Here is a 14,024-nt window from a genome sequence, read left to right on the forward strand (position 1 = left end):
AACCTTGCCTCTATCAGGCAGAAAACGCCCCCCACCCCTCCACTACCCCATACACACACACACACACGTGCACACACACGCGCACACACGCGCACACACGCGCACACACACATACCCGGTCCTTCATCCTTTTCCTCAGGGGCAGACACTTGGGGGGGGGGCCCTCTCCCCACTGTGGAGTTCCTGGGACCCGATCTCGTGCCCCACCCTTTGTACAGACTGAAAGGCAGTTGATCTGCTCTGTTTTCTACCAGTGACAATAAAGATTATTTTTTGATAAACTCATGGTTCCGTTTGGCAGGAACTGAACCAAGGAAGGAGGTGCCAGCGAACGCTTGGTAACTCTGCTCTCTGGGCACATCTTGGTCAGCCTGGGCATGGCAGTCATGGTTATCTGAGAACTTCTGGTGCCCAGCAAGGGGCCTGGCACACACTGGGCACCCCATAAAAAAATGGGCAGCAAAGGGGTTGGGAATATGACCTAGTGGCAAGAGTGCTTGCCTCGTATACACGAGGCCCTGGGTTCAATTGCATCACATATTTAGAGAAGGCCAGAAGTGGCGCTGTGGCTCAAGTGGCAGAGTGCTAGCCTTGAGCAAAAAGAAGCCAGGGACGGTGCTCAGGCCCTGAGTTCAAGCCCTAGGACTGGCAAAAAAAAAAAAAGGCAGCACCTAGACCTGCAGAGGTCTTCACAGGGTTTGGGGGACTGGGAAGGAGGTGAGGGGCAGCACCCTGTTCTTAGCAAGTTCCCCCCTTGTTGGGGAGTGGGCCAGTGAGTCCTGGCAAACACATCTGTGCGTCTACACTACCCCCAAGACAGGACAGCCCCTTCCACAAATCCCTGCTCTTCCTACTGCTGACCCCCACCCACCCTCAGGCCCACAGTTCCAGGCCTTGGAACTGGACATCGACTCCTATCCCTTAGCCCACCAAGTTGCTCTCTTCTCCAAACCAACCTTCAGCATCCAGCGGGATCTTCCAAAGTGTGAACCTGCCACTGCTCAGTCAGTGTGTGTTAGAGGATTCTATAGTTTGAGCTTTTGTCCAATGGGAACTCTAATAGGCATCTCCCACGGCCAACAGAGTCTCCTGCTCAAATCAGAGGCAGAGCCTCCTTCCAGAACGGGGTTCCCAACCCAGCATTGTTTTTGCCAAGATGGAAGCAAAAACAAACCTGAATCTGATTCCTGGGATCCAGTTACAATTTACCAGAAATGCAAGTGACACTTGTGGACACAATGAGCAGTTGCAGACTGGGAAACTACAGACCAGATAACCTAGTTTCTTCGACAATAACTTACAAGAAAAGCAAAGATGGGGACTCTAGATTCCAAGAAGTTTAGACAAGTGTCAACCAAATGTGATACACTGACTACTTGATTCAGACCCAAACTAACTGTAAAATACATCCATTACATTAATGAGCAACGGGGGAAATTCAAACCGATGAGATATTTGATGGTATTAAGAAACATGGTTGAGGGCTGGGAATGTGGCCTAGTGCTTGCCTAGCATACATGAAGCCCTGGGTTTGATTCCTCAGCACCACATATACAGAAAAAGTTGGAAGTGGCGCTGTGGCTCAGAGGTAGAGTGCTAGCCTTGAGCAAAAAGACGCCAGGGACAGTGCTCAGGCCCTGAGTCCAAGCCCCAGGACTGGGGGAAAAAATTCATAGTTAGAAAAATGGAAGCTGGGTGCTGGTGGCTCACACTGTAATCCTAGCTACTCAAGTGGCTGAGACCTGAGGATCAGGGTTCAAAGCCAGCCTGGGCAGGAAAGTCCATGAGACTCTTATCTCCAATTGACCACCAGAAAATCAGAAGTGGCACCATGGCTCAAAGTGGCAGAGTGCTAGTCTTGAATGAAAAAGCTAAGGAACAGCATCCAGGCCTTGAGTTCAAGCTTCATGACTGACCAAAAAAAAAAAAAAAAAAAAAAAAAGGAGAACCTCTCTTAGACTTAGGAGACTGAGAGACCCCTTTTTTGAGGCCAGGACAGTCCTCTCCCTAGTCTCATCACCCATTGTCCTGGCTGAAATTCTCCTGTTGAGAACTGAGGATTGGGGCAGGACACTGCGGGGGGGGGGGGGGGGGGGGACGGGGAGGGGGCTGGATTTCAACCCAGGTCTGAGTGCCGGCACTGGGCATGTTCTGTCTATCTGGCTGACTTCTAGGTGGAACTCCTGAGCCTCAAATGGGAGCACTTGTGACCTGTAGGGAGTCCTCCCTGGAGAGCCCTTCCCCTCCCCTAAGCCCTGATCTCCACAGGCAGCTTGTCCTGAGATGACCTTGAGAAGGACCAGCCTTTGTGATGAGATCTCGAGTCAGGCTCAGCAACCCTGGCAGCCACTTGTGACCAAGGCATCTCCCATTCTTGGCTAAGAAGCTTGGAGTCAGGCCTGGCGTCAAGGAAGGCAGAGAGGAGGCCCTTCCTACAACCCCGGCCTGGAACGTTCCAGGCATGGGAAGGTAGCAGAGCTGGCTGCTTTTGGCAGCATTGGGAAAGGGACCGGCATAATCTACTACTGGCCATCTGCCATGGTTCCCAGAACCATCCCTACCATTGGCAGCACTGAATTAGCTGGTGCTATGTGGCTGGCCACAGATACCCAGAGCCACTTCTCAGGGAGGGGGTGCCAGGGTTCCAGGCTGGAATGACAGACACGAGGTAAGCAAGATAATCACCTTTTAAGCATGCCCAGGTGCTTAGGCCGCACAGAAAAAGAACCCAGAATCTCCTCACTGCATTGGCAGGGGACAAAGCCCTTTTATGTCAATCAGCTAATCAATCTCCCGGGGACACTGACGGGGGGGAAACGGAGGCACAAAGAGAATGACCTCCTGGGTCACAGAAGGAGGTTAGGGAGAGCCATTCCAGGCTGCAAGTGGTGGGTTACAGCTGGACAAGACTCCTTGGCTCTGAAGAGGAGGAAACCATGCTGTTCTACCTCCAGAAACTGCAGCATGGCCTTCTGAGGCCACACAGAAGACGGGCCTGTTCAGGACAGAAGCAGAGCTGGGTAATGAAGGCCGTGGTTCTGAGCAGCAGGGACTTTTCTAAGGTGGAAGACAAGGCCCAGGACCTCTTAGTCTATCTTAGTCTATTGGGTTCACTAAAGGTGTACATATGAAGCTAGGCAATGGTGGACACCATCTAAGGGATGAGGAGAGATGGGGGGAGATGGAGGAGGTGACTTAAAACCCCCAGAGGCCGGGCGATCACGTGTCTCCACTGCCATGGGGCCTAGGGGCACGCAGTGTGGAGCTGGTCCCTTTTCTGCCAGGCACCCCGCCCTCCCGCCGGCCCAGCCGCGCGGCTGCAGTGACACCTAGCGGCCATGCCGGGAAGCGCGGGCGCCCCTCGCGGTTCCCGGCGGCGCTGCGGAGCCCAGCACCCCGGGGAGAGCAGCCCAGCCGCGCCCGCCTGGCCCGCCGTCCCCGCGGGGCGCTTCCCCGGCCCCACCCCCGCTTCCTCCCGGCCACCCGCTCCCCTCCCCGGGCCGAGCCCCCGGGAGCTCCGGCTGCAGTGCCCGGAAGGGCGGGCCGGGGCGCCGCGGCGGCGCTGGGCTGTGACCCCCGCGGTTTCACTTCTGGCTCGCGCTCGGGCGGCGGGGGGAGCCGGGCGGGGGTGTGGGGGGGAGAGGCCGGGGGCGCGCGGGGCGCGGGACCCCGGGTGTCACGCGACGGGCGCCTTCCTCTGCTTCCCATCCCCCGCCCCCCAGCGGGTTCCGCTCCACGGCGCCCTCCTCGGGGCTCCCTCCCCATCGGCCGCCCCACCCCGCCCCGTCGGGGCTGCCGACCCCCGGAGCGGCCCGGGGGCGGCGTGGGCGGCCGCGGGAGCGAGCTGCGAAGCCGCAGGCCGGGGGGGAGGCTGCGGGCGGCGGCGGAGACGCCGAGCTGTTTCTCAGAAGTGCAGCTGCCCTGCCTCGCACCCCCTCGGCTCCCACCTCGCTCTGCATCCATCCCTTCCCCTCTCCCCGCCCCCACCCCCGGCACCCCAGGACCTGCCCAGGACCCCCTCGCTCTGCATCCATCCCTTCCCCTCTCCCCGCTCCCCCCCCCGCGGCACCCCAGGACCTGCCCAGGACCCCCTCGCTCTGCATCCATCCCTTCCCCTCCCCCCCACCCCAGGACCCGCCCAGGACCCCCTCGCTCTGCATCCATCCCTTCCCCTCCCCCCCACCTCAGGACCCGCCCAGGACCCCCTCGCTCTGCATCCATCCCTTCCCCTCTCCCCGCTCCCCCCCCCCGGCACCCCAGGACCCCCTCGCTCTGCATCCATCCCTTCTCCTCCCCCTCCCCCCGGGCACCCCAGGACCTGCCCAGGACCCCCTCGCTCTGCATCCATCCCTTCCCCTCCCCCCCACCCCAGGACCCGCCCAGGACCCCCTCGCTCTAGAATCCACACCTGGCCCACACAGAACTAAGGGGATACCCAAGAAAGCAAAGAGGACCTGGGTTCAACCCAGCCTGGCATCTCTCTGTCCCTCACCCCTGAGGGCTCGGATGGGAAGTTCACAGGACTTGAGAATGGGACAAATTAGGAAAAATTACAGTGCACCTGCTTCCCCCCCCCCCCCCAAGTCGGTGAGCAGAGAGGACCAGGAGCTTCATCTTCCCGGCCTTGGCAGGACTTGGGGTGGGGTGGGAGTGTCTGGAGCCGGCTGAGCAATGGGACTGAGGTCAAGTTTGAAAGTCCCAGCAGAAGGAAGGTTAGATTCAGGGGAAAAACAAGCCCCAGAGGCTGGGGTAACCCAGTAGGAAGGCTGGGATTGGAACCTGGAGCCTACACTAGGCTGCCTTGAGTTTTACTGATTCACACACACACTCTCTCTCACACATGCACACACTCTCACACACTCACACACTCTCACACACACGCTGCTTCTCAGGAGTCTGTGGGAGAAAGAGCTGGGAGTGCCGAGAGTGGAATTCCAGTGGGGGTGGGATGGGTAGAAGGACAGGGGGCGGGGAGATGACACCTGCACCCCTGGTTCCAAGCCGCCCTCCACCCCCAGGGCTGTGGTTTATTTGACTAGGCAGCTCTTCTGGGTCAGGGGGCTGAGAGGGGGTGAGGTGAGGTGGTGGGAAAAGACTGCCTTGGGGCTTCCTGCCCCCTCAGCTCTCTGGGTAGGGGGTCAGGTTACGTCACTCAAGGCCTTCTAACCTCCATTCTTTCCACTGTTGGAGTTCTCTCCTTGGGTATGTGCATGCTATTCTGGGGGCAGGTCTGTTCTTTGGGGGGGCAGGGAGGCAGCTGCATACTTCATAGGTCAAGACGGAGTTAAAAAACAAAACCACAGCAAATTCAACACCCTGTGTCCTTCAGGGACTTTCCATGACACCTTCCTGCCCCCTCTCCCCCAAGCCAAGGAGTACCTCCCTAGAGGGCCCCCCTACCCCAGGTGCAGTGGCTTCTGGCTTTTATGCAAACAACTGTGTGCCAGGCTGCCCCTGGAAGGGAATAATCCACAGCCAGAGCCTCTGCCTGGGCAGAACCCGGGGCTGCACCCCCCCGCCCCCCAGCCTCGGACACTCTGGGCCTTCCTGAGTCTCCTCTCCCCTTCCTCACATCTGGGATGCTAAGAGATGGGGGAACAAGGAAAAGGGACTTGTTCCTTTCCCTGGCAGCCCTGGGGTGACAGTTGCCTCGCAGCCTGTGTGGCTGATCTGGGGTGGCGAGTGAGGGGGAGGGGTGCAAGGCCTCCCCTGCATGGGCCCACCGCCCTCTCAAGCACCAAATTGGGTTCGGAGACCTAGGAGACTGTCCTCAGACTTGGAAGGAAGTGGGGTTCTCTCCCCTGCTCATTGCCCATGGAGTCAGGGTCTCCCCTGTTTCTGCTTGGGAGGAGAGTAGGGGGAAGAAGGCTGACAATCAACTGGGAACAGGGAAGGCTGCTTCTGAATTATGTGATGTTAAAATACGAAGGCAGGCGGCCCTGCCATTGCCGGGTCCTGGTCCTTCACGAGGGAGGAAGGCGTGGGGAAAGCCTGCCTGGAGTTCCTCAGGTCAGACGCAATGGACAGGGGGCGGCCCACAGAACCCAGAAGTACGGCCTCCCACCTACCTGCCAGCTAGCCCATCCCAGATCCCAGAGTCTTCTCCCCCAGCCTCCGCCACAGAAGACCCATGGGGCGTGCTTTGCATGAAGCTGGGTAGAAGGCCAGACCATTTTACAAACTCCAACACTAAGAGAGAACACAGATAAAAGAGACAGAGATGGGCCCCTCTTCTAGAAGCTTTCCCCAACACCTGGGGTTTGGGCCTCTAAGTATCTTCAGTCTGTATCTAACATGGCTGAGTTTACTGACTGCAACTGACATTCAGGACTTGCCTGATTTCCAGGAAGACTGAGAGGAAGGGGGGAGCAGGGCTGGGGGAGTGGGGAGGAGGAGGGACACACTGTGCTTGGTGTGTTAACCCTGCTAAGTCCGGCCTTCCCCCCTTTCTCCGGCCCTCGTAGTGACGGCTCCTCCTGTGGGGCCCCGGAGGCAGTGGGACCCCACAGGTTAAGCAGGATGTGTGGGGAGATGCTTTATTTCAGCAAGTTTTCATTGCTGTTGACTCCTGGGCTTAAGTCATGATTCCTTGAAGGGGGTGGGGTGGGGGCAGAATGAAGTCCTTGCCTTTCCTGACAACAGCAATGACAAATGATAGGCATGCCACAGAACGAATGATAAACACACCACGATTTTTATTATTTTTTTCAACGTGGAGAAAAATATGGTAAAGAAACTTTGAGAGTATCTACAGGGGTTACAGCAGGGAGGAGAGCACGCTGGGTTCGAAGGTCTTTACGGAAGAGAGGGTACTGTACAGGGCTCCCCAATGGCTGGCTCTGGGCAGAATTGCCAAGTGGAGAAGACAGACACTCCTGGGCAGGGGCGTTTCTGAGAAACACGAATGGGAAGCAGAGGCTCAGCACAGGCGGCACGGAAACTACTAGGCCAGGGCTCCTTCCTGCACTCCTGGGCTGCAAAGCCACTCGGAGCCCTAACCCACCTCGGGTTCCTACCTCGTCATTTTGCAGACAGGGGTCATCCACCGATACCCAGTGTGGTGGCTTTGGCAGCTAGAAATTAAAAATAAGCTCTTGTGTTGTTGTTGTTGTTTTTCCAGTGGCCAAAATGATCCTTCCCCAAAGCTCACAGACTTTGAGAACCTGAGCGTGCAAAAACCACAGCGGGGAGACATGTCTGCTTTTTAAATGACCTGCCCCTTCTCTGCAACCCACAGTAACGTGGTTTCTGTGAACCTACAGAAGCAAAGCCCACCAGGAGGGGCCTCGTCTGCTACTCTGGAAAAGTCCTTGTTTCAGTGAGTCACCGGCAGTGGGATCAGTTGTTTTTTTCAGGCTGCTCTATTTCCCTTACATGTGTAAACAGGTGTTGTTGGCCTTTTTAAGATATGAAGAAACAAAGCTGAACTTTTCACAGTGGAAAAGTGACAAGGGTTTTGGACGAGGTGACTTGGCACCGTGGAGATGGTCACTAGACGTTCTGGGGACGACTCGGTAGAGAAATGGACAGTTAAGAATCATCTAAGAAAACTTTTTTGCGGGGGAGTGCTGGTCCTGGGGCTTGAACCCAGTGCCTGGGCTCTGTCCCCGAGCTTCTGTTTTGCCCAAGGTTAATGCTTTACTACTTGAGCCACAGCTCCGCTTCTGGATTTTTTTTTTTAATTTTTATTTTTTTTAGTAGTTTAGTGGAGATAAGTGTCCTACAGACTTTCTGCCTGGGCTGGCTTTGAACTGTCATCCTCAGATCTCAGCCTTCTGAGTAGCTAGGGTTATAAGTGTGGGCTTGACTTAAGGAAATTCTTGAGCGCTAATGGTTGAAGGCTCAGAGCCGGGAAGGGAGCAAATTTATTATTCTAGTTCCCTGAGTGCATCACACAAAATGTCACATATAGTTAACTTATATTGGTCCCAAAGCCCAGTACATTCGCTGTCCTTATGCATTTAAACATGAAGGAGATGTGTGTTAGACCTCAGTTGCCGCCACTTACAGTGGAGTTATTATTATGGTCCTTGCATGGTTTGGGAATATTTTCTCATGTCTCTGTATATTCAGACACATTTATGTATAATTTATACACATACATACATAAATCATATCATAATCCCTCCCCCTGTTCCCTCCCACCAAGTGACATTTACCCACAGACAAAATTATATCAAATACCACAACACTCTTTGAAGGTAGATATTGTTAGGTCCATATATAGTTTTTTGTTTCTTTGTTTACGTGGTACTGAGGAATTGAATCCAGGGCTTCATGCATGCTAGGCAAGCACTCTACCTCTAAGCCATATTCCCAGCCATGGTCCTTATATTTTAAATCAAAGCTTTAATGTTTCCAGCTAGAGGCAGAACTCAAGTGGTAGAGCACCTCTGGCCTAGCAAGTGGAAGGCCTTGAATTCAAACCCTGGGATCACCAAAAAAGAGTGTTAAAAAAACATTAATGTTCCAATTTCACACTGATCCCAATGCTTATCTAAGACAGCCCATTACTGTTAAAGAGGGAACTTGGATCCAACTTCTTTCAAGTATAAAAACCTCTTCAGCATATGGCTGGCATGCTGGGGTACAAATTATCTACAGCATGAGTAAATCAGAGGTGTAGTCTCATGAGTTTATGATCTCATGCAAGTCCAAAGCCTACACTTCTCTTCTAGGCTCTTCCAAGCCCACAGTCTTTAGGGTATTCCAAGCAGTCTCAGAACCATCCAGTCTTACCACCTTAAAAAGTCCTTTTCTAGCTAGGTATTGGTGGCTTATGCCTATAATCCTAGCTACTCAGGAGGCTGAGATTTGAGGATTGCAGTTTGAAACCAGCCCAGGCAGAAAAGTCCGAGACTCTTATCTCCAATTAAACACACACACACACACACACACACACACACACACACACACACACACACAAAGGCAGAAGTAGAGCTGTGGCTCAAGTGATAAGAGTTCTGGCCCTTGAACACAAAAGCTCAGGGACAGTGCCCAGATCCTGAGTTCAAGTCCCAGGACTACACACACACACACACACACACACACACACACACACACACACACACACTCCCTTTCCCAGCATTGGCTCAGGTATAGCCTTTGGTTTCAAGTTCAAATAATTTGACTCATCTGATATCTATCAATAGAGATTTCTTAAAGTACACTCTTTGTATGAATGTAAAAACAGACTCAAATTCTTTAAGTGATGAGATATCACTATTTATGGCTTCTGCTCTTGATGCTGGTTTTTAGCAAAACATTTTCACTACTCCCCTTTCTTTTCCTTGAGTTCACAAATCCTAATTCTGAAGCTTTGCGCATTGAATCTTCTTAGAGTCCTGAAGATCTACCAGATCTCACAAATCTTAAATGTTCTGCAATTTCCAAAGCTCTAGTAGAGACCCAGGTACCTTTCAGTGTATTGAAATACAGTCATGGTGGTCTTTCTGCTTGCCTGGGATACATCTCAGAAATACCGCTCTTTTCTTTCTTCTTCTTTTTCTTGGTGCAGGGGATTGAATCCAGGGACTTATACATGCTAGGCAAATCCTTTACCACTTAGCTACACCCCAGCCCAGAAATACTGCTTTTCTTTCAAACTTAGGTTTAGCAGAGGGGAGAAAGAAGCAGAGGAGGATAAACAATTTACAGATGTTTATGTCAGTGTAAGATTTGTTAACAATACAGCACTGTGACTGATTAAGGTTTTGTATCGTCAAATATTTCTTTGTGCAAAAGAAAGCTGAGGTCCTTTTCTTTCAGGTCCTTCTCTTACCCCTTTACGAGCCCTCTCCCCTCCCGCCAAATGGCAAGTATGCCATTCAAAGGTGAGAGATTTTGCTACTAATGAAACCGAGCCTCAAAGAACAACTCAGAATGGGCACAAAGCACGATTGCATGAACGGCCTGTGCAGGATTTCAAGTCCTCACAAGGAAACTTTAGAGACTTGGTTCTACTTTCTTTCCACCTTCACCCCAACTCTGTCACCTTGGCTGCAAGGGAACTTTCTGTGGGTTTGGTTGGTCCCCAGATTGTGGCCTTTTGGTATGTGGTGGGAACCTGCATGTAAGAGGGCTGATGGGAAAGGAAGGGGACACCTACAGGGTTCATGTGCGGGGGCTTAGGGAGATGTTAGCTAGCACAAGGAGGGCGCACAGGGGGAACTGTTTTCCTCCCTATGCCCCACTGGCTCTAACTGCAAGACCTCAGCATGTGGAATTCCCACAGAGGCATCTGCACTGGAGTCAATGGGCCCCAAGTGAGCCTCAGAATGCCGCCATGAAAGTGCACAGCTCATGCATGGACACCTTCCTCAGAAAACGGGCCTCAGGAGAATGGAAGTCATTCACCAAGGCCATAGTCACAGGACAAAGAGGGGCTCATCTGCAGAGTCCCTGGCCCGGTTCGATGGGTCATCTGGAGTTGCCTTTTTGGTAGACTCTAGCACTCAGCTTCTGGGAACACCCTCCTTCCCCCAGCTTTCTCTCCTACTTCCAGTTCACTTGCTCTTGTCCCCTGAAGAGCCAACGGGATATATGATACTTTGAGCTTATAATAAACAACTCCTTTTTCACAATGAACGTGAACACCCCTACACAGCTAGCAGCCAAGTGCTGCAGAACACAAGGATACACTCTTCAGTGTGACTGGAAACACCTCGCCTTCCACTGAAGTCACACACATATTGGGGCGGTGGCCATGGAATTTCATAAATCCCTTTTTTCCCGAGATAGATGCCATGGTACAAAGAAGGCTAAGCCATTTGTGCAGTCTGGGGGGGGGGGAACATTTTAATTACTGGCAGCCCATCCATAAATGAGTTGAGAGAGAGCCGAATGCATAAGCCCTTTAGAAACAAAACACTAGTCTACCAGGAATTTGGGATTCTTGGCTCTGGTAAAAGTGTTCATAAACCTGGCTTTTAATTTGTAAGTAGACTCCATGAAGTTGTCCCTGGATGGAGAATTTATTTTATTTCTTAAAAAAAAAAGGAACAAGAGAGAGCTAGAGGGAGAAAGAGGAGAAAAAGAAGAGAGAGAAGGAAGGGAAGAAAAAAGAAGAGAAGAAAGAGAAAAGCAAAGGAAGAGGAGAGGAGGCTTAGGCAAGCGGCAGTAAAGTGACAATTTGTGTATGCACATTGGGCAAGATCAAAATTTCCTGTGTTTTTAAAAAACGTTTTGTTCCTTCCCACCATCTTTTTCACATTCACAACTCAGTGGTCAAAGGAAAAACTTCACACACTAACATTTTTCACACCAAAGAAATGTGAAATCTATTTTCATAAATGGACTCTTCTCCTTAATACTCACATGTTAAGAAGTTTAAAAAAAATAACTCGGGGTTATGGCATATACATTTAAAGCTGAAAGGGACTTTTAAGAAGGTCTGCATCCACCTCTCATTTTATGGTTGAGGCAACTTAGTTTTCTGAGTTAGATGATTGGCTCAGAGGAACACACTAATTAGTGGTAAAGGCGGAATCAGCAGATGAGTACAGTGACCTCTTTTCCAGGGCTGACTTTACAAATGGCATAGTGCTTCTCGGTACCTCCATGCCCACTTATAATGACAGCAATGATCGATCCTTTCCCAGGATCCACATCAGACTTGCAGGAGTTTTCGTGGAGCACAGAACTCCACTAAACTCTGTGTGTATTGGCAGCGGGAGAGGGTTGTCTCAGAAAGAGCCATACCTTCCTGGTCCAGCAGAACCCATGAATGTCAAGATCCCAGGCTCACTCCTCTTTCTTTTTTTTTTCCCCCCATCATGGGGCTTGAACTCAGGGCCTGGGCACTGTCGCTGAGCTTTTTCTACTCAAGACTAGTGCTCTATCACTTTGAGCCACAGTTCCACTTCTGGTTTTCTGTTAGTTAATTGGAGATAAGAGTCTTACAGACTTTTCCTGCCTGGGCTAGCTTTGAACCCTGATCCTCAGCTCTTAAGCCTCCTCAGTAGCTAGGATTACAGGCGTGAACCATCAGCACCCAGCTCCCGCCCCATCTTGAAGCTCGGCTCTGATCTAAACAACACACTTAAGAGTCTGTCTCTGATGCCTCTCCTTAGAGAATGAAAAGCTAAGCAGTATAGTTTGGGTCCTTCATTTCTTGTGTGTGAAAGAAATCATTTTCAAGTTGGCTTTGGAGGTAAGAACTCCTTCTGGGTATTGGCTTTGCATAAACCTTTTTCCCTCAAACCCTCATCTGCCTTATTTATTTATTTTTGAGGCTAGGGATTGAACCCAGGGTCTTGTGCATGCTTGCCCCTGAGCTCTGTCCTCTAGCCTGTTCTGCTGATCTTGATCAAAGGAAATGGATTCTGCCATCTTTAACGAAAAACTGTCTGGTGTGTGAGCTGCATTGGGTTTGAAACCAGGGCTTCTTTTGGCATAGGGTTTCTCCTACAGGCAACTGGCTAGGCACAAAGCAGCCTGGCTTTTTGTTGGCAATGGGAAGAAAATGGGTAGAAGCAGCGATTTTGTCAGATGGCTTGTTTTCTTGCTGGTGTGGTAAGAAGTAGATTGGTGCTCTGATGATAGCCTCTTTGGTTACTGGTAATAGTGTGTTTTTATGGCTTTTCTTTTCCTTATTCCTGGATTCTAACTTGGGATTGGGGAGATTACAGTCTCACCCTTCAGCCTCAAGTATGGAAGGGCAAGGATAGTTGGTCAGCACTTCCTCTCTGTGAGTTTGGGCATAGAACCAAAAGGCTTTTCCACATATGGCTGATGGATCGCAGAAAGCATGTCTCACGCAGCACGACTGGGGGACTGGCCCAACTGGCAGCAGACGTCCAGCGATGGCCCAATTCACGGCTGCAAAAGACAATGGCCAAATGCTTCTTTGGCTCTTAAATCCTACCAAATCTGACAGAGAGGAAAACAAAGGTTTCATCAAAGTCACCATGTAATAGATCTGGGAACCATTTCTGAATGAAGACCGTGTTTCTCTGGGTCTCCCTTTGCACACAACCCTTTGGGTACTAAAAATGGTATTAGAAGGAGCAGGGGGTTAAAAGCAGCCTATTGGGTGGGGTTATCACTCTTTTTTTTTTTTTTCAATGATGTGGAATCTTTAGGCAAGATTTATGAGCCAAGAGGCTCACTTCAGCATGATCCTGTGTTCTCCTCTGGCTATGTGAGAGGAGAACTCGTATCGGTCGTGGCTTCGATATCCACACATATTACACTCGAAAGGGTCACGGAAGCCGTGGCAGCCCATGTGGATGGTAAACATCACATAATCCAGGAAGAGCACGCGGCAGTGGTCGCAGCGAAACACATCCATCACCTCCCCTTCCTTGCCGATCACGTTGATGGAGTCCCTGGGGCAGACGGGAGGGGCCTTGAGGAGGTCGTAGGGGCGTGGGATCTCCTTCAGGAGTGGCATCCCATTGCGGGCCCTGGAGACGGCCAGGGGACTTGGCTGGTAGAGGTGGCTCTGGCGCTCATCGTGATTGCTGTCTGTGTCCGTGGAGTCGTGGCCGCTGTTATTGGGGGACAGGCCTCTCTCGGAAGGCAGGCTCTTCTCTGGCAGGTGGGTGGTCTTCTTCTCCAGCTCCTGGGGAGTACCATTCAACATCTCAGCCCGGGTGAGGGCTATAGGGTACATGCTACTGATGACGGGGACCATCTCAGAGGTGGGAGCAGGTGGGGTCTGGACCAGGGGGCGCAGGGCCTCAGCCCCAAGATAGCTGATGGCGTTATTGATGGTGTGGTCCATCATTCTGGTCTGAATGATCTCATTCTCTTTCTCATACATGTAGTTGGAATTGTAGTTGGCGTCAAAACACTGGCGCTTCTCCCCTGCAACAGGGAGAGGGAGGGTTACAAACACAGGCACACCCAGGCAGGGAATGCCTGAAGGTGTTTTCGAGAATCACCAAAACGTGAGGAAGATGGCCAGGTGCTGATGGCCCCCTCCTGTCATCCCAGCTACTCAGGAGGCTGAGAGCTTTCCAGCTGAAGCAGGAAAGTCCCGGGAGACTCCCATCTCCAAGGAATCACCCAGAAACTGGAAG

At 51.9% G+C, this 14,024-nt stretch overlaps 1 protein-coding gene across 3 annotated transcripts in view; it reads right to left on the minus strand.

Moving 5' to 3' along the window:
- Positions 1-12,851: 12,851 nt before the first annotated feature.
- The window catches only part of Ikzf3 (IKAROS family zinc finger 3), a 77,431-nt gene continuing 76,258 nt past the window's right edge, over positions 12,852-14,024 (minus strand). For all 3 annotated transcript variants that reach the window (XM_048366215.1, XM_048366213.1, XM_048366216.1), the window contains one exon: positions 12,852-13,809. In XM_048366215.1, the coding sequence (XP_048222172.1) occupies positions 13,106-13,809 (704 nt within the window). In that variant the 3' untranslated portion in view covers positions 12,852-13,105. The remainder of the gene's footprint in view (positions 13,810-14,024) is intronic.

The sequence above is a fragment of the Perognathus longimembris genome, chromosome 17, assembly GCF_023159225.1.
Source record: "Perognathus longimembris pacificus isolate PPM17 chromosome 17, ASM2315922v1, whole genome shotgun sequence".
In the NCBI taxonomy this organism is placed as follows: domain Eukaryota; kingdom Metazoa; phylum Chordata; class Mammalia; order Rodentia; family Heteromyidae; genus Perognathus; species Perognathus longimembris.